The sequence below is a fragment of the Calypte anna genome, chromosome 4A (assembly GCF_003957555.1).
Source record: "Calypte anna isolate BGI_N300 chromosome 4A, bCalAnn1_v1.p, whole genome shotgun sequence".
NCBI lineage: Eukaryota > Metazoa > Chordata > Aves > Apodiformes > Trochilidae > Calypte > Calypte anna.
The window spans coordinates 27461789-27488282 of NC_044248.1; the positions used below are offsets into that span (position 1 = coordinate 27461789).

Consider the following 26494-nt stretch of genomic DNA (forward strand, 5'->3'; position numbering starts at 1 on the left):
GCTCCAAAGTCTCTGACTCTCTAAGCCCACACTTTTCACTCGTGGCTTCCCATCTGCTTTGTAGCAAACACTCCTGTAATGAGAGTTGTGAAGATGGCAGTAGATGTCCCTGGTCCAGTAATGCAGAGGCTTCTGGTCAAGAAGATGCTTTTCTTTAATAGGATATTGACTACCAAGTGATCTTTTCTGTTTGGTGAGTAAATGTTTCTGAGAGGTGAAGTTTCATCCTAAAATATAGGAAATTCTTCTCCAAATAAAATTAGGCCAGAGAATTTGAAATATACACTGTTTCTTAAGCATTATTCCACATTTGCCACCAGTAAATTTGGACATATAAATATGATATTTGAGACATACAGGTATCACATATCTGTAAGTTTACCTTTGCATCAAAACATTAGCAGTGCAAGTTAGAGACACTTGCCACAGCTTGTCTATTCTACAGGACCTGGACCTATTGTTATGATGTTAAGCAGAAGGTTTCCAGTAGTCTGTCAATCCATGGAGATTAAAATACATCATATTGAGGTGAGGACCAGAAATTACTTGCTAACATTCCAAACTCCAGCTCACAGATCAGGGCAACCACTTCAGACACTACTTCAGTTCAGGGAAGAAATGACAGCTTCGGCTCTGGCATGCTGCTTCTTATAACTACATTACTATATTTGTATTACCATAAGAACCCCCAGTCTGAGACTGGAAATGTTGTGTCATCAGCATGGTCTCTGTTCACAGTAGCCTAAATTGTTTACTTATTTACCATTATACAACAGCTTTTATACAAACGATTTTCAAAGTCAAAACCAAAATGATATATGGAAAACATAAAAGGAACATCTTGTCTGTCACTGAGCTAAAGATAACCTGAAACAGTCCTCTAAGTACAAACTTTCCACAGCTGCAATATATTTCAAGTCAGCTGCTTTTTACAAATTTTAAATGAAAACAAACAAAAAATACTAATAATTAGTGGACATAGAGAAGAATTTAATAAGAATAGAAAAATGTCTGGTGGTTAGAAATGTTCTTAAGGTAGGATACTCCAAATAATTATTTGCTAAGCAAAATACCATTAACATGAAAACCAAAACCAACACAAGGCACTCATCCTATGACATTTCTATGGGCCTTAAATGTGGACATTGTAAGGAGTGGTAAGATGTAGTTTCAGACCCCCTCAGCAGCCAAGGAAACTAAACCAGGCTGGTTGCCTAGTTTTGTCAATGACTTTGTGAATAGTGGAGACATAGCAAGTCTACCATCTTCCTAAATTTTGTGAATAAAGATGATAAACTGTCTTGCTAATTTGTCCTTATTCAAGCAGATTCTAAAATGACTGAATGTATAATTGCAGTAGAAACTGTTGAATAAGAAACCTTTTCCAAGCTGATTTTGGTCATTTAATAATTTGGTGATATAATAAGAACCAGTCCTTCTTGCTTTTCTCTACTGTCTTTGTGATTCTTCTCCCATTTTTAGTCATTCTAAACAAGTATTCATCTTTTAAAAACTTACATCTGTCAAATTCTTTCAATAGAAAGTTGTTCCTTTTTGGCAATAATTTCTAAAGAGTATTTGTTTCTTATTTTAAAAGTAATAAGAAAGGACACAGACCCAAAGGTTAGTATATACTAATGGGGTGAATCAGGAAATATGACTAAATGAGACCCGGTGTGACACAGCTGCTTCCAAAAAACCCTGTTAGTTCAGGAAAACACACTTGGACAGCACTTTTCAAGTGCTGTCCTGAAAGCTGGAGACTATTACAAATGTTTTCTCTATGATGACAAATAAAAGGAATATTTGAAATGGGATGATGAAATCTTGGGTGACCTGTAAGAGATCATTGTGACAGCTAGAAGTGACAACTTACCTTTGCCTCTGAAACAACCTAAACTGGAAGAAGGTAAATCAATGTATTCTAAATACACTGTCTAGCTATTGTTTCCCCTTGCCTTCCCAATTTATTTTACTGGCATATAAAAATGATTCAGAGAAATGCAAGAGTAGCACTTAACACAAACCATTTTGGTGTTCTTGATTAATCCTTCAAAGACAGCCTGCCAGTCCAGTGTCAGGTCATGTTTTGTTCAACCATTAGGGTTAATATAGCCTCACCTATGTTGTTTTAATCACTGTTGAAGCTCAGATGCAGCAAGATGTGTGATATTAGTCATGGCTGACATACTAAATTTTTTTACTGAGCTTTACACTGTCAGAGTTTGGAAGTAGGTTGGAAACATCCTGAAGCCAAATGTGAATTCTAATTTCATTTCCAAAATTTGTCCAAATATACGTGACTCAATTCATCCATGTCATGAAATTCTATGAAATCACTGAAAATTTTTGCATTTAGAATTCTTAACTATTTGAGTAAAATGGAACATAATACACTTAATTTTCAAAATTAGACAGGCTTACACCTCACTGAACTGATGCAAATACCAATTTTAATTGTGGAAAGTAACATAACTTTCAACTCAACATGTAAAAGCCAAGTAACTGATTTGACTACACATGTTGACACAGGGGATATGAGGATATACCATGACTGGCTGTACAGAACTTGAGCACTTGAAAATTCGCCATCTATTTCTTCATTACAGTTATTCAGAGGGAATGAAACAATAATCTGATTTTGAAAATCTGGTCAGTAAATAATAGCTCACAGCAGCTGAGCTGATTTAGTGATTCATTGCCACTGAAAGAGGTCCTTACTGTGACTTTTTCTTCCCACTTGAACTCATTTCCCTGAGCTGATGCCAGAAGAACCTATCCCAAGAGATGATGAACCTTTTGATCTTAGCAGAAAATGATGCAGTTTCTTTTTTTTTCTCAATTACTCCCTTTCCTTTTGGCATAAGGAGCTGAGCTCAACCCTTGCAGTAAACCCTGCATGAAGTAAATGCAGCATCTTAGAGAAGGTAAAGTGGAGAAGACAAAAGCAAGAGGATAGAACTTCATTCTTTGTTGGTGGTAAGCTACTAGATTTTCAGAGGGGACTGCCCTCAGTGTGAGTTCTGTGGGGCTTCTGGAACATAGTTTATGGCATAGTTCTATGTGAAATCAGTGGAAATTTCCTAAAAGAAAAGAAAGAAAAGAAAGAAAAAAAAAAGAAAGAAAAGAAAGTCTCATGTTCATCTATTTATAGTTAAAAGACAAAAGCCAGTGGGAATGAAAGCATCATGATTGCAATCTATATGAGAAATGCCTGTTCTTGAGCCAAACAAGTAAGGAAGCAGTGTATAAGGTGACTTGATGACTTACCTTAAAGGAGATCTCATACTGCTCTCCTCCCCATATTTCTAATCCTGGATCATAGCCTCCTAGCTCCCAAAACCATTTCCGATTAACAGCAAAAAGACCTCCAGCCATTACAGGAGACCTGAAGGATGGATAAAGCAAACTGTGAATGACAGGAACCATTGTGCCGTGCTTAGAAAACTGAGAAGATAAGCACTATACATGGTCAAGCAGTCAGTTTGGACGTGTGTGTGAGAGCCTATGTATACATTTGTGTGAATGACGGTGGTCTGGCTGCTACAATTGCAAAGCTATGGAAGGTCCAGATAGACATTTGTATGGTAAACAAACAATATTTACCTCTATTCACCCCTAGATGAGAAACAGACTATGTGAGAGACACATAAGTAGCTATAGAGCACGGTAATGTACAAACTCCGTTTGACAAAAAAATTGAAAAAAAAATCTATTTAGTACTAAACAAACCTATATGACAGAAAAGAAAGGAACTCCAGAAGCCTGCCAAAGTGTTTACTGCTGCCACAGTGTTCCATGTGAAGTAATTCACATTTCAAGGTTAGCAAAAGTTTTCAGTTCATTTTAGTCTCATAGGTGCTGGCAAGAGAAAGGCAGAAATGTGACACGGGATGGCTGCAGAGTAGCCATTGGGAGTGAAACACCTGGTTTCTACGGTGGCATTTAAAATTCCTAAACTTTGTCCCATGGTGGTAACTTAACTCATAGGAAAATAATTTGCTATTTTTCCCGTATTTCCATTTATTCCATGAATAAAAATGTGGAATTTACTTGAATTATCTAACTTTTCCACACATAATATAGAAAACAGGTGAGAATATAACAGGCTAGTGTTAGAGAACATTCATGAGAATTGCATTTTAAATTTATAAGCAGGAATTTTATACTGGAATCCATGTGGGCTTGTTACTGTTTTTTGTTTTTTTCATTACCTAGAAGACCGTGTTTCTAATACAGTAGATACCCTGACAGATGTCAGGAATTAAATGTTACTCACTGATTGCTTGAAGTTGTGATGGAAGGGGGATAAAAGGGACCTACACTGAATAGTGAGGAGAAAACAGGCTGACAGAACTCCAGTACAACTGTTCAATCAGTGCAGGTTAGGACTCACATAATGAGTTTTAGAGCAAGAAGACAGAAGGAAAACATTACTATTGATACCTGGTCAGTAGAAGAAAAGACACAAAACTCTCCCTATGTAAGAGGGACATGGATGGCTTCTGGGTGGTGCTTCCTTACTGGAGAACAGACATGAAACTGGATGTTTCATGCAGCTTTGCAACACTGCAGCCCCTGGGGGACAATTATTCATTTAAGGGCATTTTTATTCTGAATTACTACTGGTGGTTTGTTTGGGGCTACAGCAGCAGATGCCACCACCTCCAAAGATCTGACCAGTAAATTAGAACTTCACCTTTTGCCATTGGTTTAGGATTTGGCACTGAACTCAGGGCTGGTAGGTATCACAGGAATCCACGTGTAAGTTATAAGTTCATTGAAGAGGATAAACAAGTTAAGGGAACAACAAATTCTGCCATATTTTCTCTGCCTTAATACTTTTTGTATTATTAGCTTTTATCCAAGCCAGTGGAGAAGATTAAATAGCAAGCAGACAGCTGAGTGGCCATTGCCACCACTAGAATGCCAGAAAATCCTCACATGCATGAATGTTAGAAAATGACCCTCTCATCTGTGGTAACGAAAAACATTACAGATATTTTGCCTTTCACTTCTGTAAGATACTTTAAAAACTATACATACATATAAGATTATGTCTGATACTAAACTACTGATTTTTAACAAAAAGGGAACTCTGTTTTTAACAGACTATTTCTACTTTCCTTTAGAGATTATACTTTTTAAAGCACAGAGAAACTTTGTGAAACTAAGCTGCAAGGCCATGCACTGTAACATACACTGAATGTAATACTTTTTTACTTTTATTGACATTTCAGACCTCAAATGTTGACTGCTCTTTCTACATATGAATAAATTCAGTGGAAATTTTATTAGAAAGCTTCCCCTGGAGATTCTGGCTACTGCAATACATTCTCAGTTCCTGTTGAAGTAAATCTAATTGCAACATGCCCTTTGTCACTTCAGGTTCTAAACAATCAAAACACAATGTCCTTTTATGAAGATGGACTTGCATGGAGAATGCTTGTAGCTAAATCTTTACTGGCAGAAGAAGTGAGGTCCCAGAAATCACTGGGGAATTGAAGGTTTTCTCTAATTCTCTTATATACAACATCTTTCCTGAGCATTTCTCTTGAAATGATGAATGACCTATCAAAAAGACAATACTCACAAATGAATCAGATAGAAAAATTAGAGACTTCAAATTGCAAAATAATTGGCAGATAGCTACAAATGATATTTTATAACAAATTTGTAGACTTTTCCACTAGTAGTAATGAGTAAAGAAACCCTTTTTTGTTTAAATGTTAGTTCATATGAGTTCAGAACATTTATTGCAATTAACAAAACTACCAAACAATGACTGGAACAGCAGCAAGCTCATGTTTCTTGCACTTAAAAAAAAAAAGGAAAGAAAAGAGAAAGAAAAAAGGCATTTTGTGTAATGTTCATAGAATCATAGACTTTTAGGTTGGAAGGGCCCTCAAGGATCATCTGGTCCAGTCCTTGTAATATTATTGTTTATATGACATGTCTCAGCACCCCGTCGAGATCAGACTAAAAACTTTACAAAGTGGGGGAATCCACCACTTTCCCTGGGAAACCATTCCAATATCTGACTGCGCTCAAATCCATTCTTTTTTATTCCACATGTTGTGACATTTGTTGCTTTGCAGGAAGAGTGATGGAGAAGACAAACAAGATGCCTTTCTGGTTTTCACTGGAGTGAGGTGAGCAGTAAACCGATTGAAACTGAGCACTTGGCACAAGATATGGATTCAACTGCATGCCACAAGCACCTGCTGCTGAACAGGCCATAAGTTGTCTCCAAAATATGGAGATAGGAATCCAGTCCTACAGTCAGGACTAATACAGAAAGTCCTGTTGTAGTCAGTAGGATCACTCACACAGATAAGAACTGCTCTGGGCCCAAAAGAGAATTAATCTTTTGTTTAATGGCTTCCGCATAGAAATGTCAAGTACAAAGCTATGTTTGTAGAAGCCATTTTTCATGAAACATCCTACTCAAACACTTAAAAATCAAACTTGAGCTACTGTAGCATACTATTATATGAGTAATTACAGTGAAAAGCTGTAAAATCCTTATAGTCAAAATCTTAAAAGGACAAAGACTCCCAGATCATCAGAAAAGCTGGAAAGGCTAAGATTACTGAATTTAAAAATAGTTCTAAAAATCTCCCACATGAGAAATACCACACAGACTCACTGACTGCATCCAGAAGAACAATACTGCTAGGCAGCAGATCCAAAATTGGCCCAAGAGGTCACAGATTCTTGCACTGAGATGGAAGATGGGTTTGATTTAGTGAAACTAGAAAAAAAACAAACTCAGAACACTCCACTCCAACACAAGCCAGTGAAGAATTTTGTAAACTATCATAATTTACCTGTACAGGAAGAAAAGAGAGAAACTGAGTTTTCAAGGTAAGACAAAATATGCCACAAACTTAAAAGGAGTGTGAAGTTACTTGCATTAGAAATCACTGTGGTATATTTCAAAAAAACTGCAAAGAAGGGTTTGTAATCATTACATTGCAAGAGTGATTTATACACTGGACCTGAAGGATTCATGAAGATGTGAAAAGAGGAGTTTTGACAGCATGCAGAAAGACACTTAGGAAAGCAGCTATGCTAGATGGCATGTGCAGAAGGTATATTGATGTTGAGACTGGAAGATGCTCAATGACACACCTATTTAGTGTCATGTCAGTAGGTGAACATACATGCGATCTATTATTCAACATAAAGAAAATATTACACTGTGCACTGATCATTACTGAATTGAGATGCTGCATACTAGGGCACCTTAGAAAGGATGATAGGGATCACCTCCCTGGAGCAGCTAAAATTCAGTCACTGTAATCATACCCAGTGAATGGCATATTGCACTATGCATCTTTCTATAATCCAGACTGATTTAAGGCTCTGTGCAGAACTACTGAAGAGAAAAAGATGAATGCTGAATAGATGTGTGCACCTCATGCAAGACATGTTAGACAAACTGACCTTCAGTGCCAAACCAAGTGGCACACAGTACAAAAACTGGAGTACGTGTCAGCCCACATCAGGAGTCAACACTGAGCACTCTTGGCATTGTTGAATCATGGATGTGACAGATGAAGGAAGGGGACCATGTTGCTGCTGGCACAGTGGCAGCCCAAGAACTGACTGGAGACCTGGGGCTGAGCTTGCCCACTTTTTATAGTGAATTTCAGTCTCTTGTTAATCAAGGAGTATGCCCCTGCATCTTGATGATACCACATGAAGGCACCTCAGAGGAGTGAATAATTTCAAATACCTTATTTCAGTGGTTACTGTTCCTGGTGCTCTCTGCAGTCATTCCTGTTACTGGACAAAAGCTCCTTAAAGTAAAGAGCAGAAGCCAACACTAATCCTAGATAATAAAAGATTCTAATAAAATGAAAAATGAAAATCTGTATACATGTGATGTTAGAAACAGACTTGGTCACTGTTATGGTCCGTAACTATTATTTCATATTTTAATTGTGATGATGTGTATTAGCCACTGCTCCTATACATCACACAAATTGCAAAAGGTAACAGGTTTTATGGTTTAAGCAAATTATAATGATTTATTTCAGGGAAGAAATGAAAACGCTGAAAAGAGAAGTTTCTAATGGGAGGAAAAGTTTCAAGAGGAAAGTTTTTTAAAGAGTCACTCTGAGAAAAGGCCTATCGAGAGAAGAAAAGAGAGCAATTAGGTTTTTCACCCTCCATCCCTCCTGGCTGTCCCTCACAGGGAGTCTCTGTCTCTTGCTGGGGGCAGAACCTGCTGCTCCAGTTCTTGGTGCTGATTCTGCTCCCGATGCTGCTGCCGATACTGCTGCTTCAGCTGTCGCTGCAGATGCTGCCTTTCCCTTTTTCCTCTGGCTTTTTATATAGTAAAAAGTTCTTTCTTTCCATTAATTATTGCCAGAGGGTTGCAATTGATGACATGGGACCTTCGTTTTGATATTCAGGTCTTTTCCTGGAATTCTACAGTATTTGCTGTCATTTTGTGTTAGATGTCTGGACAGCATAATTAGCATTTTATCTTTTTTAGTCCTGATGAGATTTACTGGTGGAGTCAGGTTTTGATACATGTTAAACAGCGTAAACAGAAACCGGGGACCAGGCTTTTTTGTTGATTCACATTTTAAAAGGATAAACTAAGCCAGGGAGCCAGAGAGATACTAATGGAAATAAGTTTTGCTACAGTTTAACAGGGACAGTTGGGGAGGGGAGAAAATGTGTTGGTTGAAAATAGCTTTGATATATTTTTAAAAGATTAGAGAAATGCTGGATTGCGAGACAACTTCATACTTTCAATGTGCCCACATCGGTCACTCACACGAAATGAAGTTAACATAGAGACAAAAGAAAATGAAATTAAAATGAATTGATTGAATGGCAAGAAAGTGAGATAGATTAATAAAAAGATGACCAAAAAAAAAAAAAAAGACTTAAAGTTTGCTCCAGCTAATGATAAATTGAGAGACGGATTCTCTGCCATGGATTGAAACAGATGTTGATGTAGCTGAAATGAATATGGGTTGGACTTACTGATTTTTTTTCAAGAAGTAAAATAAAAGTGAAATGTTTTATATACTTAACCTTTAGAGCAAATATGTTTTAAAATATATATTGAAAATACTGACTTTTTTACATTTAATGTTTCCAGAAGGTACTGTTTTCTTTTTTCTTTTATCCATTCTAATAGCACAAGTAATTTCCATGTTTACAAAATCATCAATATTTGAAAACCTGCATGCATGACATTAACCTATGGGATTTACTCTTTCTTTTTTTCCTCAAGAACAAGTGTCCAGTCTTCTAAACAACTTTTCTCCTTGGTGATTTGTGCTTCTATCTGCACCAAATGGTGACACAGGTCTTGCAAACTACTGCAGTCCTGATGTCTGCAACATTACTGGTCTAGAAACAGAATCTCAAAATATGTGGCAGATTGAACAGGGAAAAGATCCGTCTTAAAATTGATTTGCTCCCCATAAAAACTGTCTCCGGCCCAGCATTTATTTGCTGTACTTTCAAGGCTGTCACCAAAACATGCTATAAACAATCAGCTGTTTTTTTTTTTTCTCTGTTAATGTTTGTAACTCTGAAGTTCTGCTTGTTCTGCTTATTATGGTAAGACATCCCAGCAATTCTCACAAAGCAAATGGAAGCTACCCACACAAATTCTAATTTGAAGAGCTGTATCCCACAATACAGACTCCTATATATATATATATATATATATATACAGTTGGTTTCAGTAATCTGTATTCACTTACTAAACTGCTGTATAATTTTAATGTCACTCTTAAGCAGTTAGGATATTCTTATGTTAATTTTTCTTTGCTATATCTCTCTAATGAGTTGTTTGCAAACCCCATCATATGTTGGCAGATGTAATATAAACACACTGTCTCCATCTAACCTACAATAAATCAATAAATAGCCTTGCATAGTTTGTACAGCTCTATTCCCTGGAATCCAGTCAACTATTTTAAAGGGATAATTTAATTGTGAGGTATCTGTCCTTTAGGAGGCATGCTACTAGAATTTTACCCATGTTTATTTCTGTGCTAAATGTTTTTCTGATTTTTTCCCAAAACAATCTCTAGCATACTGAGTCTAAAGGAGCACTCACCAATAGGCTGGCACAGAATTACTAACTTTGCAATGATAAATATCTTGCATTTCAGGCAGTTCCATTTCATTTCTAGTCAAAAGCTGACAACAAAATAATCACATCTTTAAGAGAAGATTTGCATTCAGATTTAACAGAGTTCCATTATTTAACTTCAAGTAACATCTTTCCAGGACAAATCAAACCTGTCAAATGCTAATGTAGCAGAAGAGCAGGTATGTACCCAATAGTACCCACTAGTGACAGTAGCTGCTCGTGACATGTTGTGACAAAGTCCCACAAACTCTTCCTGACTTTCTGCTACTTCCCAGAATTGAAGGCACCATTATGCAGGATGGAAATCAGAGCTAATTTGCTTTGCCTTGCACTTTTGTAGCCTGCCAATCAACATAATCAAGAGTTGCTCTCCTAAAATAGTTTTGATAAAAATTTGCATTCTTATGTTATTGGGGTTATGACTGGTTGCTTTCATTTTATGAAACCTGTTTAAGTGTTAAACACTTACATGTGTCACTCACTTGAAGTATAAATTCTTGGCATTTAAGGAAATACAAGTATGAAAAAGAAAGAAAAAAGAAGCAGGCTTCATTTTAATGTAACCTATCAGTTTAAATCATCATTGTGCTGAAACATTTAGCATCCATGTTTTATTATTTAAAATAACTCCCAAAGCATTACAAGGTTAAATTTAATTTTTTAAAGTAGACTTCTGTTTGGAAATATTAAGACAAAATCCTACTATCCAGTGGACAGTCTGCAAGTAGCTGCAGAGAATCAGCTACAAAGCTCTAAAAGCATTCAAAGCTCAGTTTATAAAATTTTTCACTGTGATTTCATCACATGGCTTCTTTGCATATTTTGTATATTTTTCTTAGCAAAATTCATTGAAAAAAATCATATTGTAAATGCAATGAGCCCTTATGTGGGTAATGATGCTGAGGCCTATTTAGCCTTCCCCCATGTATTTAGAAAATTAATGAAGCTGTAGAAGTTGTCAATCAGTTGGTTAGAGATGGAAGACACTAAAGAAAAGGCTTCCCATTCACATGATTACCTCTCATAATCCAAGGGAAACCTATCTGAATTATTGCTAAAGGAGATCTACAGGACTCAAACTAAAGGGATGGATCAGCAGAAATCATCACTGTGAAGCAAAAAGAAAATGAATGCTTCTGGATGCTGAAAGCATTAGGATGCTGGTGGCCTTCTTGGCCACCTGGGCACACTTCTGGCTTATATTCAGCTATAGGTCCTTTTCTGCCTGGTAGCTTTCCAGCCACTCCTCCCCAAGGCTGTAGCATTGCATGGGGTTGTTATGACCAAAGTGCAGGACACCACACTTGGCCTTGTTAAACCTCATGTTATTGGCCTTAGCCCAGTGATCCAGCCTGTCCAGGTCACTCTGCTGAGCCTTCCTACCCTCAAGCAGATCACCACTCTCGTACAGCTTAGTGTTGTCTGCAAATGTACTGAGGAAGCATCAATCCCCTCATCTAGATCATTGATAAAGATATTGAACAAGACTGGCCCTGGGGAACACCACTGGCCACCAATTGGATTTAACTCCACTGACTACAACTCTCTGGCCCTGTCATGTAGCCAGTTTTTTACCCAATAAAGAGTACACATGTCTATGCCATCAGCCACCAGCTTCACTAGGAGAATGCTGTGGGAGTTGGTATCAAAGGCTTTACTAAAGTCCAGGTAGACGAAGTCCACAACCTTTCCCTTGTCCACTAGGCAGGCCGCTTGTTCTGGTCAAGCAGGATCTGTTTTTCCTACACCCATGCAGTCTGGGCCTGATCCTCTGACTATCCTGAACTTGACATGTGAATGCACTTAAGGTAAGCCTCCCCATAATTTTTCCAGGCACTGAGGTCAGGCTGACAGGCCTGTAGTTCTCCAGATCCTCCTTCTGACTCTTGTGGGTGTCACACTGGCAAGCCTCCAGTCATCTGGGACCTCCCCTATTAACCAAGACTGTTGGCAAATGATGGAGAGAGGCTTGGTGAGCTCCTCTGCCAGCTCCCATGTTGCAATTTGTGCAGCACTGAATGATTTAGGTGAGCGAATGTGAAGTTAGTACTGAAGGAAACAGCAAGGGGCATTTCACTGGGTTTTCTTTTTCATTCATCCTGCCATCCCCAAGCCAGATCAGAGCGAATAGTGAAGGCCATTTCCACAGCATTTCTGAGTGGCAAAGATTTAAAAAAAAAAAAAAAAAAGTATAAAGCTACAATAACCTGCTTCTGATTCATTAGCAAATTCTTTCAGAATGCTGCCACCCATCACACCGATGGACTCAGCTTTTCTTTACAAACTTCACAAACTGTCTGTAGTGACTCTGATTCAAGCAGACAGAGCTCTCACACCTGGCTAAGTGGATGAATCACAGTAAATGACAGTTACTGATGTGGCCTGTGATCTGCTGTGGAGCTGAGGATGTGGACCAATACAATTTCTTTGATCAGCCCTTCAGTATCATGCCAGCAACTGTCCCCACTCTACTCTCATGCACACACGCTGCTTCAAAGGCAGGTGGGACATGGAGACACAAGGTAATTTTCATATTTAATTTATGTCTGTCTTTGGGGATTAAAGCAGAAGCCTGAAATGATTACATGCTGACAGGGAGGAAGACTGGAGTCTGTTTAGCCATGCCAAGCTACAAAAAGCAGGTCATTCATTTGCCAGTGGTGAAGGATTTAGAGAACATTATCATTAAGTTATGAGCAGGCAAAAAACCCCAAAAGATGCCTAAAGAGGCATATATGCAGTCAAAGGTATTCTGGGGTCCTGGAACCATGCTCCATGATGCATCATTGGTATTTACTAAAGCTGTGTAATTTGCTGTGTTACACTTTTATGGAAGCTAATGGAGAGACATGCACTTAACTACAACAAAATTAGATTTCTCCTTGTCTGCAGCAGAGGCACACCAATCTTTCCTTGTAAAAACTGTGGAACAATGAAAGCAGTTTTTCAGAAATGGAACTGACAGGAAAACACTGGAAAGCACTTCACAATGAAGAATGAAGGAGCTGAAAACTGATAAGGTTGAGCACTTTATTGTCCCATGACAGCATCTGCTTTTAATTTGATTTTGTTGCAAAGATGGGCTGGCAGGGCTGTGGAAACCCAGGGAAATGAACCTTCCTATTTTATCATCATAGTAAATCACATTAAAAAAAATTAACCTCAATTTGATAATAAAAATAAAATGGAAGTCTGGTGTAGGGATAGCTTTTCACATTTGCATAAACTCATTCACTCTGTACTAAAAGTGCATGGAAATGTGCCTTAGCAATAATGTACTAGAGAGAGAATATCTACAATGTGGTCTATGGGAGATTAATATTTTTGAGGTTTTCAACAGTAAGGCTGTCAGGAATTGCAAAAAATAACCACTAGTTTATTTTATTTCCTCAAAAAAGAGGAATTTACTGTTTTGCTTTCTGAAGTTGGATGTAAACTGGTTGTTTCAAAAAATATTGTAATAGACAGTTTTCATTAACTGTTGGTAAAATGTTGAGATGGCAAGAGTTGCTGACTGCTGCTATGAATGCCCACTTTTGTTAGAAACTCCTTCAGCCATGTGAACACTGGCATACAGTTTAGAGGAAAATGGTCTATCCCAGTAGAAATATCACACTGGCTCTTATTGTAAATATAAGTGATTATTTACATAAGTGTCACAAGTACACACATTTCACTATTTACTGATAAACAGTAACGCCTAGAGATGAAGCACCAGAAATGTGTATGACTGAATATATGATTCTGCTTCCAACCAATGTGACTTGCAAACCTGCAGCTGGGTCTTTGGATGGTGTAAGTGCATGAAGAATATAGAGCCAATGAAATTACACTGCTGTACATGAACTCTAGACCTGACCCTGAAGGCATATAAGGATAATGAATTTGTCACAGAGTTCTGCTAATTTGTACAGGCCATCCATGCAAACTATTCTGAACAAACCCCACTGATCTCAGAGATGGAAATGAGGATTTCTATGAAGTGTAAATGCCCACACAGAACAGTATCTCCATCCAACCTCTCTGAACCAAGGAGTTCCACACTAAAACTTTCATATATCCAGAAAGTACAAGATCTATTTCTGAGAACAAAAAGCTGAAAGGGACTTCTGGGAGTAATTCAAGGGCAGAATAATGGCAGTTTTCAGAAGTAATCCTGCCTCACGTGGAATAGGGCTGGACTGGGTATATAGGCTTGGTTTCTGAGTCTGATAAGAGACCACAGCTGCCATACAGAGGCTTTCTCCCTCCTGGACCCAAAGGCTCACATTGCCCAGCTACTATCCCACTGTTTCTCCCTTGACAGCACAAGGATCAGGAGGGGTTACCCTAATCTATAAATATCTATAACGAAAACTGCAAGAAAAAATTGAGAACTGAAAAGAGTAATGTGTAAGCACTGCAATTGCATTAGCTCAAATCCCAAGTCTCTTGTCTGGACTCATGTCCAGGAAATACTATTTGTTTGCATATATACCCTATATACCATATACTAATATATACATATATATATATATATATATATACTAATATGCTAATATATACTAATATATATATGGTATATATACCATATACTAATGGTATATGGATAAAGTAAATCATACAGTTATTCTAACAAACTTCTGAGGAGATGGAGAAAGTTGGGACAATGAGTCATCCCTGATTCATTAAAAAAAATTGCTACTGAAAGCCCTATCACTTCAGATATAAATTAGAAAGCATACAAAAGGCATATCAAATTCTGAAGTGGCAGGAAGGTAAACTAGACAGTAATAAAGACTCTTGGAACTGACCTATAAAGGCTTTCTTGTTAAGCATTTACAAAAAAACCCCAACAATGCAAACCTGACAGAACCCAACACATACACACAAACAGAAATCAAGCAAATCCTTAATAACAAATAATCAGAATAATCTTTGCTAGAAATAGCAACTACCAGCCTCAATGAAACTGTCATTTCATTTGATCTCCTCCACCACAGTCCCATTCACTACCACAAACAAACAGGCTTTATAGTGCCTAGATGGTTACTGACAGATGGTCTCATTAAGTAGATGACATTCATAGGATGCAATTGGTAATACTGTTATCATTTTACAGACTACACAAAGAGTGCTCAGTGCTTCTGATCCAAAAGGTTTCTTAGCTCCACATGGACATATTTGAAATGCAGATTCAAAGAGGATTGTCAGTAGCTCTTTGAAGGCCCTGAGTCTATGCTCTGAGGTCTACACCCTGCTTGTCAGGCTTGAATATGGAGCCTGATCTTGGAAGGGGAAACTGGAGCAGGGTAAAAGATCCAAGCTGTAACCCATGATCAGTGTCATCATCCAGATCAACTTCACACATCAAATAACCTGTTTTCCCTAGAGAGTCAAACTGCTCCATCTGCTCAGAACCTTCTCACCACGGGACACCACTTAAACCCTGCAGGCACTTAAATCACCTCTGTTTGTATTGTAATCTACCCTTAATCTCTGAGATTATTGTCTGTCATTTAGTGACAATGGCCAGGATCAGCATAGATTATGCAAAACGAATAAAAGCTCTGTGCTTTTGAGGGATGGAAGTCTTCTGATGAGAGGACTGCTTGTGTCTACACTAACTGTAATCTCATTTTTTTTTGATCTCTTGATTTGAGTCTCCTGACCATCCATTCTGAATGCATCCTTGTTCATTCCCCAACTTCCCCCATGGGAAACTGCCAGCTCCCCTGAAAGGAGGGAGCTCTCAGGAGATGCTTCTCCCGGCAGCTAAAGCAAGCTGACAGCATGCATTTCATACCCTTCACTTAGAGCAGTCCTTTCTTTATTTTCCTAAGTAGAAATATTCCCTGACATGGGAATTATGATGCAATAAACAGCGCAGATAATGAATCTGAATACTTTGCAAATAAATAAATAAATTTTCAAACAATCTCTAGCTAGCAGAAGTACAGACAGCCCATATAAACAGTAGGGAAGCACAGTAATTAGGTCAGTCTGACACTCGTTGTCCTGCATTTGTGAAAGTATTTACCTGAAAAGTTATACAAAGCCCATAACTAAACATGATACACAGAGTAAATTGTTGGCTATCATTATCAGTAATAAAAGAGTTGTAGTTGCAAAGCAGCTGCTGTAGGACCCAAACATATTCTGCTGTCAAGACAATAACATTAATGAAAGATTTAAAGGAAGACTTTTATGCACAATCCTTCTCAGACACACAATTAAATACAAACTGCAGAACACTAGTAAGTACATTATAAAACACAGAATTGCAGGTCAAAAATTGAAAGGATTAGCACTGACAGAATCACTTTTATAGCTTCCTTTCTGAAGCTATACACAAGATGCTATTCTTCTAAATGCTATGCTTATAAATAAAGTTTAACAGAACACTGCAAATATTTTCCCCTCATAACTATACTTTAAAAGCAGAACCATCTCTCCACTGCAATTACAGAAGATGCTATTTCATTAACTACTAATAGTAGAAGTGAGTGGGAAAGCAAAGAAGCCAAAGGGAAAAAATCTGTTTCCAAGTATTGCTAGAACCCCATTCATAATTGAGTTTGCTGTTCAGTGATGAGGCTTAATCTCTCAATGGAGGCAGAAAAGCAATACAGTAACAAATAGGCTGTGTTTTGGGGTCAGGTGAAGTGGATTCCTGACAACACCCTTCAATCACTTGAAGATAAAACTATTCCTGAAGGCCAAAACCTGCTCTATCTGGAAGATAGAATTTCTTGACAAAGAGTAATATCAGGAAAGAAAGACTCAGGACATTTTCTTAGAAGAAGAATGAGCTTCACCGAGGTCAGCATTTTGTCTTTGCCGCTTCTCTTTCCAGAGCAGGGACAGCAGCTTCAAGCAAATCCAACACAGCATGCTCTACATTAGCGGTCATCTTCCTCCATACATCACCCTGTCTGTACTAATACCCTTTAGATACCTTCCCATTAGTCTGGAGTGGTTCATACCCTTACATTTCCCAAGGAGAAAACTCAGCGCATTCCAGCTCCCTATGTAGAAGCAACATACAAAAAACCCTTCTTCCCGGTGTCACAGGGGAGGGATTCACCTTGAGATTTGATTTCACTTGCTGTATGATTTATTAAATCAGAGAGCAATGAAGCAATGATGCACTGCCTGTTTGGGGTTCAGTTTTCAAAGCCAACTGCTGTAGGGCTCAGATGCTCATTCCCAACTGTATAGGTGCTGTCTGATGTAATGACTAAGGCAAAAATTAAGAAACAGTGAAAAAAAGACTTCATATTTTTTGCTTTGGTAACTTGAAGAAATTTGATAAAACACAGTAGGTGCCAGCAAAAGATCCACGTATGCTTTCCTATTTGTTCTTCAAGATCAACACATTATTTATTGTGTGCTATAACAAACGTGGGTGCCAGCACCCCTTCCAAATGAGTAATATCAGGTTTCACACACTCCTATTGCCATGAGCAATGGTGTCCACATGATGAACACTACACAACTGAGTCAATATTCCTACTACAGATCTCAATATCTCTGTGGAATAATGAAGTTCACTCCACTGTCAAGATAAGTTCAGAGCTTGCGTGTACCTATTTCATTATCAAGACAAAAACCAGCAGCCTTTTCAGCAAGATTTTGAGCAAGAAATATGTATCATATTCTTGACAAATAGTATAATAGTCCCATTTCAGAGAAAGGAATATAGTTAAGAACATTTTTCTTTTTGCATGAAAGATTTTGAGTTTAGTTTTCCAGTAAGAGTTCTATCAATGAAACAGCTGATCTGTGCTCTAGGTGGAGATTAGTGTGAGATCTTTTAAATATACTTTCTAATAAGAAATGAGCATGCAATCTATTGCAGCAAGTAGCAAAACAGAAAACCAATCCATCTCCAGGAAATGCATAGCTTGTCTGCTCCTTTAAGTAATCCTTCGATATATCAGTTCTTGCTAATAATGTTTGCTTATAAGTTGGTACCTGAGGAAGGCTTTCCTCAGTCACTAAACTGTTTTAGCTGGGCTTGTCTCCTACAGCCTCAGTGCAATTAGACATTCTGCATTCATGCCTGGTTAGCCTGTGCTGAAAAGACATTATTTTAAGTAGCAGTATTTTTAAATGGTAAGAATTAAAGTACTTACCTAGAATACCAAATAAAATGTTTTCAGGGCTGTTGTGCAGGAAGCTAGATTTAGAAACCTGTAACTCCTAATGTGCAAAATAAAACATTTTTTAGCTAAACATTTACTCTTTTTGTGAGCTTCACAAACAAGCTTTTTCACAAAAGGTTTTATTGCAATGTTGTATTTCTATTTTAGGAAACAAACCCAAAAAAGAAGTTTTTCAGTGGATTAAGAATGCTCCTTCCCACATCTCAGTCACTGGATTAATCTTCTTGATGGAGATGAAGAGTTAAAAAATCATCAAACACTGTTTTTCATCCATGGAAATTTTTTTCATAGCAAAAGAAATAGATGAGTACAACTAAACCACAACCACTGCACCAGTGAAGTTTCATATAGCATTCCTTAAAATACTAAGGGCTGACGAACTGGATTGTTTTTTCCTTTCTATGGAAACCTCACTATATAAACAAAGCTGGGGACAATGCTACAACTTTTATAAAAACCTGTCCCAGTCTCCATGTAGACAATCACTAGTGCATTTTTAATGATGGTTTTCATATCAGAAAACATATGATGTCCTTCCTCATCCAAAGTAATTCAATTAACCTGCCTCTTGCATGTCCCAAAGTATTGAGTACTACACAAATTCTCCTCCTCACTCGCTGGATCAGATATGCAAATCACTGGGGAAATTTCCACATCTACTGTACCTGACAAAGTAGTCCTAGGAGCGGACCCAGAACACCATTCTCAGATATGCTGCACCCAGCAGTATCCTTTGCACGTGCACTGATGTGCTAAATCTGAAGGGTTTTGGTTGCTTCAAATCAGAATTGTGGAATAACTTCAGTATTGGAAGGACCTGGGGAAGCCACAGTCACAACCTTATTCTAAAGCAACTTCTTCCTGGCTCACTTCTTCTGCTTGTTGTTATTGTCAGAGAGTGTTGACCCTACCTTCAGGGCAGGAAAGTATGTATGCAAGGGGCAGGCAGATGGATGACTTCCAGTTTTCCCTTGGAGAACACCAGCTGGAATGTCCCTGGAGCCAAATTTGACATCACACCTGCAGGTAGTGAATATGGACAGATGGCCAGTTTGGCTTTAAGCCTGTCCTCCAGGATGTTCTACTCTGTAATCAAGGTAACTTCTGATAATGCTAAAACATAACTCTAACAAAATACTAGGGATTTTTACCAGGATTTCTGAAACTTCTCATTTTCTTTAACATCGACATTTGCTTTCACAAATCTCAAATTTAAAATATTTGGATTGTGGAAATCAGATTCTTTTTAGGCTTACAGAATACTTGCATGCACTTTTGTCTTAGTACATTTGTCACTTGAAATAATTCCATTATTAATATTTTGAAATTTATCTTCATATCTTTTTTATCTATGGATAAAAAGTTCTGTATTCTGAGCTGTATTTGTCATGACCAGTCAACTGAATCACTTGGTATGATATTGCTGTATCTCCTTGCTTCAGTGTAAATATACAGCTGCTATTTGCTTTTCAATAAAGCCTCTACATAGAAAGCTGAAATATAATTTCCATGCATTTTTGAGATAATAAAGGTATATACACATCAACTGAAGACAAACTGAAAAGGGTTATAGCTGACACAAAATATTGGTATAATTTATTTTTGCTATTTCTTTTAGACTAACTCTTAAATGACAAAAAAAATATCAAGTGCTTGATGGTTTCATTTCTCATGAAAGGCTAATTAACCAGTTAATTTAAAGTAGTTAACTTAAAAAGATGTTTAAGTGCTGAAGTGCTGAAGGTCTAAGATGCATTAGCAAAACTTGGTCTCAGTAGTTCTCTGTGGACACTTCTATTTAAATTTATCACTTTGTCAGTTTAATGTGAGATAGCTTACAGAGAATTGGATGGTTGGCAAATTTGTGACAAATTCAAAAGCATATAGGTGCAAAACATGTAGGCACTGCCAGTGACAGCCAGCACTAAGGAGCACAGCCCTTTAAGTCCTATATTCCAGTGGGAAAGTGATATTTCTTTCCTCTGGATACCAGTATAATAATGGTTTAAAAACTTGAACATATTCAAATCCAGAACGCCTAAGTCTCTTTTTGAAGACAGGAAGGAGATATTTGCAATAATTCAATTGAATCTTGCTGTTTCTAGCTTTGCCACATGCCTCTGACATTTGTTCTGTGCTTCATATATTAAATTCAGTATTAATATTTTTGAAATTCAGTGGGAGGCTATCATAACATATTCAGTAAAGTTTGTGACACAAACAAAGGCTTTTAAGAAAGATCTTTAAAAGGGGTAATTTCTTTTAATTAAGTTCTCATTGTTTTAAAACTTTCTAAAAACTTCGGTTCCATCCCAAAAGGAAGTGTGTCCATTACCTTTCAGAGACTTTCAAGGGTTCATTGTAGCCAGCGGCCACCTGACACAAATATCTGTCTTCCAAAAGAAAAAACAAAGAGGGTTCACCTGGCATTGATGAAAGGACCAGCAGCAAAGTCTATTTCTTGCACATATATCAGTCACAACAAAAACAGGTTATGTGTTCCTCATACCTGATAGCACCTTTTGCCATAGAGTAGAGGTGCATGACGACTGCCAGGAGCAGCAATGCATTCTAAACTAAGCCAGTCAGCCATACTGAAAGGAAACCAACCGGGAATATTCTGACTTACCATGAGACAAATATATACTAGATACTTAATCAAAAGTTTACCAAGCTCACAATCCTGAAAAGTCGTTTCTCTTTTTAGCAAAACATAGATCCAGTAAGAAAAGCTGTAGATCGATTGCTAGATAAATATTCTCATTATTATCTTGGTGAGATCTAAATTAATTTCAACTTCCAAAAAAGGTGAGGCATGGGAAAAGAACAAAGTGTTTAACACATGGAGATAGGACCTGCCTTTTCATTTCTCTTAACAGTGAGACACATGTAGGACAGATTACATTTCAGTATTAGTTTAGCTCTGGTTTTTTTGTACCTTGAGACGTTTAACTTTTGTTATTAACTTGACCAAGACCAGGATGTATTTTCTAGAGTTTCCGAGCCCTGACTTGCAGGTTCCTGTGAACTATAGCTGGTATTTTAAACTGCTGCTGAATTAATACGAAAGCAGTGCGTATATAATTGGAGTTTTTTTCCTGTCTTTTAACTGTTGCTTAACTAATTATGCTCCAGAGACCCTATCTGGCTTAGCAGCAGCAATGCTGAATAATTCTGAAATAAAGAATATCAAATGTGCAGAAAGGAAGCTGTCATGCAGATCCCCGGGGGTCTGTTTTAGCTAGCAAATCTGACAGCACATTAGTTACCATTAGCCCTGCCTCTGGCAATGCAATGAGCTACCACTGCTCCAGATAAGGGTGGAGCATTTACAGATTTTTTGGAGTCCCAACAAGAGAACCTCCAGTACAGTACATTCTTCAGACTGACACATCTAACTCTGAAAAATGGGTACAGGACACCAAAATTTACTTTTTCTATTCGTATCATCTCTGGAAGGATGTGCATACTGTTAACATTACTCTTACAGGGACAGAAACCAATGACAAAAAGAAAGGCTCAGAAAGATGTAATTCTCCAAAGTAAGTATTACCAGACTCTGACCCTACAGCTAATACCAAGTGTATTTAAACAAGTAGTAAATATACAGTATCTCTCAGGATGTATTTTGAATATCCCTTTCACACTTCCACCTGGAAGTATTTACTTCCTAAAATCTTGCTCACTAGTAATATAAACTAAACTATGCTTTTCAGAAATTTCAGAATAATTAACTGCTACAATTATTCCCCTAAAATGCACTGTATTTTCCATCCTATTACACAGGCAAAACACAGTACAAAAATTAAATTACAAAAAGAAAATGAATGTGTTTACTTGAGCCTTTTAATAAAACATCTGAATTAAAGTGGTGCTACCAAGGAGTTTAGATTCAATATAGCTTTTAACTTAGATTCATGATTTACATGATTTGGCTCTCTTTCCCCCCCCTCATAATCAATAGTTTAAATGTAAAGATATTAAATATTAGTTATATCAGGAAGGATCAAATAGCTCAGAACACTCCTCCTCCTGACATACAGGACCTATCCAAAATAATTTTCACTTCTGCCTATGGCTTTACAAGAGCTATTCCCAGTGCCATGCTAACACTATCAGTGAGGTTGTTGCAAATAAGAAAGTAAACAAAAAAGCTATGTTAATTTCAGGCTTCATTAGAAATGGAAGTGGAAAAAAGTCAACGCTTATTGAATGAAAATAGACTCAGGTATTGGAAAAGCAACATCAAAGTTTTCAGGGAATCTTTCAAATCCATCTCATCTAGCTGTTCTCCTGTACATCTTGTGCCCATTACCTCATCAGAACCAAGACTGGATTATTTGAACTTTTGTAAGAATAGCTGTTCCAAATTCCTCAGATGCACAAGGTCAGATAGTTCAGGAATGGATGAAACAAGTATCAGACAAGCTTTGGAAAGGGGAAATGCAACTTTAAGGTCTATTAGTGGAGTCCTTTCCAGCAGGTACAGATCAATAGCACTGGTGAGGACTGCATGCAGTATGATGCTGCATACGAAACTGGCCTGCTACTTTCAGAAAAGGAGAAATGAAACTAAAGAGCTGTGCAAGAACAATCTGAGGAACTATGGATCTGGGATTTTATAAGAAGAAGCTGAAGAAGCCCACTGAAACTGGGTGTGATTTCTCTTTACAACAGGCCAGCGGTTAAATGGCACATGAAATATTTCTAAACAACCTAGCTGCTTAGGTGCGTTCACTGTCTTTCCAGAAAGACAAACCTTCTCAGAGAGCTGAGGCATCATGTCTGCTGCTGTTAAGCTGCAGGAAGCAGCTCTCTAGTCCTGCTGGTGTCAGTGCTTTGTGGGGTGAGCCCTAAGTCCTTCTGCTTCAGTTCTGCTCTTGGGGTATTTGGATTACAGATTATGTCCAGAATATTACAACATACATAAATTAACAAATTAATTTAATAAAGTTTTATAGATAACTTTCTTTAGCTGAGCCACATGAAACTATAAAAAATTAGCTATCTTGAGAACTACAGCTATTGTCTCACGAGGTAGTCACTATCTCTCCTGGTGCCTATTGTTTACAGATGCCAAGCAAAACACCTTTTAAACTTCTTCCAGTTATCTTCCACATTTCTGAAAAATTTATTTTCCAGCTGGGTAATAGCTGTTTTTCCATTCAGGGTATGCTCCTATTTTATGTTATTTCTGTAACTATATGAAAAAATTGCTCTAAGCAAGAAAAAGTTAGAAAAAAATGACTTCATTTTCACCTGAATTCTAGCACCATTTAACATGAACTTCTGTACAAAATGATACTTAATTCTACTGGTGTGACTGGTGTGACGTTTTGTAGATGGATCTGGTGGGGTATCTAAGCTGAGCCCGTGTGAAAATAGCAGTGTATGTGTGAGAGTTACCATCACTCAGCTGAAACGTCAGATTTCTAGTTCACAATGCACCGTACTGTATTTATTCCTTATATCACTATAGTTAAGATTTTATCAATTTATCTTCAGTACATAAAGCCAGAAACTTGCTAATTAAGCAGAAATTAAGTAAAAATGCCAGTCAAAATATTTTAAGGTGTAGGCAGAGAAGCTCCCACAGGTTCATGAAGAACGAGAAAGCAAAATCTTCAGGGAAAACTAAGGTATAAAAGAACACCCTATGCTGTAATTTTGTGTCAATTTATTTTAGGTTCTCCTCTCTGGGGAAATAAGGAAGAGGTTGTAGTGTCTAAAAGACAACAGAAGCACGACAGATTCTGCCTGAAGCTGAAAGGAGATGATACCTTTGACTTGTGACGAAAAGAAGCTGAGGTTCTGAAATATTCTGGAATCACAAAGGACCAAGGGCTACAGCAAAATAAGTTCCAGGACTGCATTTACCCTTTTCACAGCTGTTATCCCACTAGAGAGTCATCATTGTCTATGATCATCAGCTTTACAAACACCATTTCTTCTTCTTCTACAGTTATCAAAGGATAAAATCTATTCTGAAAGAAATTCACATTATTGGTCCACTCTGAAATTTTGTTGCTAAATTTCAGCCTTTTTTCTTTCCCAGCCTCTAGACTGCTATTGCAATTTCTTTCCCCCTTTTTCTTTCTGCTTGATGCCAACACTGATAATCACCCTATGGGTCAGCTGTCTGAGTTCTTTGCTGCAGCAGATTTTTCTGTTTCTTTTTTAAAAAATAATTTCTCTAGTGACATCTTGGATGTGCTTATGCATTCCCATTGAAAGGATCTGCAGGTAGACTTAAATATGTTACTGATTTAAAAATCTTGCAATTTTTTCTCTATGAAGACCTAGTCTAATATTCAAAGGTCAAATAGTTTGAAGTCTGTGGATTCATTGTATACGTAGGCAAAAACTGTGAATAAATTTTCCCTAAAAATTACTTTTACATCGTAAGAAAAACTTGTATAAGCAAAACACTACTGGTTTTCATTTTAACATCTGCGTGGGACTTTGCTCCCCATCAGCCAGTAGGTGGAGATGTAAGTCCAATAATTGCTGCAGAAAACAGCTATTTGGCAGTCCTCAAAACAACTGAAGGTTCATATAATACAATTTAACCAGGGTTAGATTTCTTAATAAGCATTAGAGGAGACAGAAAGGTTTCAACCTTTCTCCAGTTAAGAGCCATCTATCAGCCTTCCTTGCTGCAGAAATTCTTATAGCCTATGGTCAGCTGTGCCTGTGGAGCATAGGATGTGTTCACATGCAACAAACTATTAATGAAAGAAAAAAGGCAGAGGTTAAATAAGTGATCAAAAGACATATTTTCTGTTATTAGATCATAAGCTACCAAGTGTTTTTTTAAAAAGAGCTTTATCACTATTCTGTTACAGAACATAAAAAAAAAGACAAAACCACAACAAAAACCTACTATAAAAAATGAATAGTCTTAGTCATCCCAATACACACATTTTGATCAGTTTTGAGCCCTTTCATAGATATATAAATTGTATATTTTATTACATTTCAGTAGATATATGAAAATTCTTATGGTCTTACCATTTCCATCAATGCAATCACGATACTCCGTTTTGGCATTAAAATTTATGAATCTATAAAATTAACATTATAAGAACTCATAGTGGAAATTGGTTACAATAGTGATAGTATCTTGTGATTTATTAAAAATGTAATCATGCTTCTTAGCATCTGTTTGCTATATAGTAATAATAATATCCCTATTTAGTAGAAATGGAAATACAGACAATTATACTTATACAATATAAAGTGTAAAAATCAGGGGAATACAGTTGGAAATTTGTAATAATTTCTTTGTTTTGTTTGTGCTGATTGATTTAAAGTCAAATGAGAACACCCCTGAAATAACAGGGCCCATATGACTTACTCTAAGTATAAATGATATAGCTAACTACAACTAACAAAGGACTATTCTTCCCTGAATTCCCTTTGAACAAGTCAGGAACAAACAAAGATTGTGCTGTTTAAACTGTCATTCTGTCAAATAGAATTACTACAAAATGGACAGGGCATTAAAACCTATTGCAAAGCAGTGAGCTGAGGACCTAAAACATTTCCTATGGGCTCAGAACTTTGGAAGTTTGCTGTCTCTCCCTCAGTGCCCTCCAGGAGTCTCTTCTACCCTGAGATCCAGACAGTGGTCTGAAAATACTGCTCCAAACTACTTTCTTCCCCACTATTTACCTTTTCCTTCTGTACTCTGATAGGTTTTTTGCATGTCCCCAGTGCTTTGAAAGGGAAAAATGTTATTCCTGTTCTCCCACTGAGCTCCTGGTTTATCACCATCCCTTCCACTCCTAATTCACTGCTCATCCACAGGTCATTTGTACTCATGGGAAAGCAGAGTGTCCTAGCACAAAAAAACCAAAACCAAAAAAACCCAGGGAAGTCCTACAGAATCAGCTAAAATTTCTGCTGGAGAAGCAGGAGAAGGAAGGGAGGAGGTCTCCACTCCCCTTCCAGGCTCCTCATTCTCTGTAGAGGACAAACAGACTTGTGTAATTTAATGCCTTCAGTGCCTCTCCAGAACTGAAAATAACACTGACACACCAACTTCACAAAAGAAAACAGAGGTTGATTTTCAAAATAATTCACTTGAAGGGATAGCTATGTACTGTTTTCCCATAAAGAAAATAGGTATTTTTAGAAATGAGCTAATATGTAAATCTTGTTCCCTAATAAAAGACTCCGTCTCGGCAGTTTATGGAACAATAAACATCACTGG

General features: G+C 37.4%; 1 protein-coding gene across 1 annotated transcript in view; it reads right to left on the reverse strand.

Annotated features, from left to right (window-relative positions):
* Positions 1-26494, reverse strand: part of GALNTL6 (polypeptide N-acetylgalactosaminyltransferase like 6) — a 451137-nt gene that overhangs the window by 46251 nt on the left and 378392 nt on the right. Inside the window, exon 7 of the mRNA XM_030449917.1 lies at positions 3271-3388. Within this exon, the coding sequence (XP_030305777.1) occupies positions 3271-3388 (118 nt within the window). The remainder of the gene's footprint in view (positions 1-3270; positions 3389-26494) is intronic.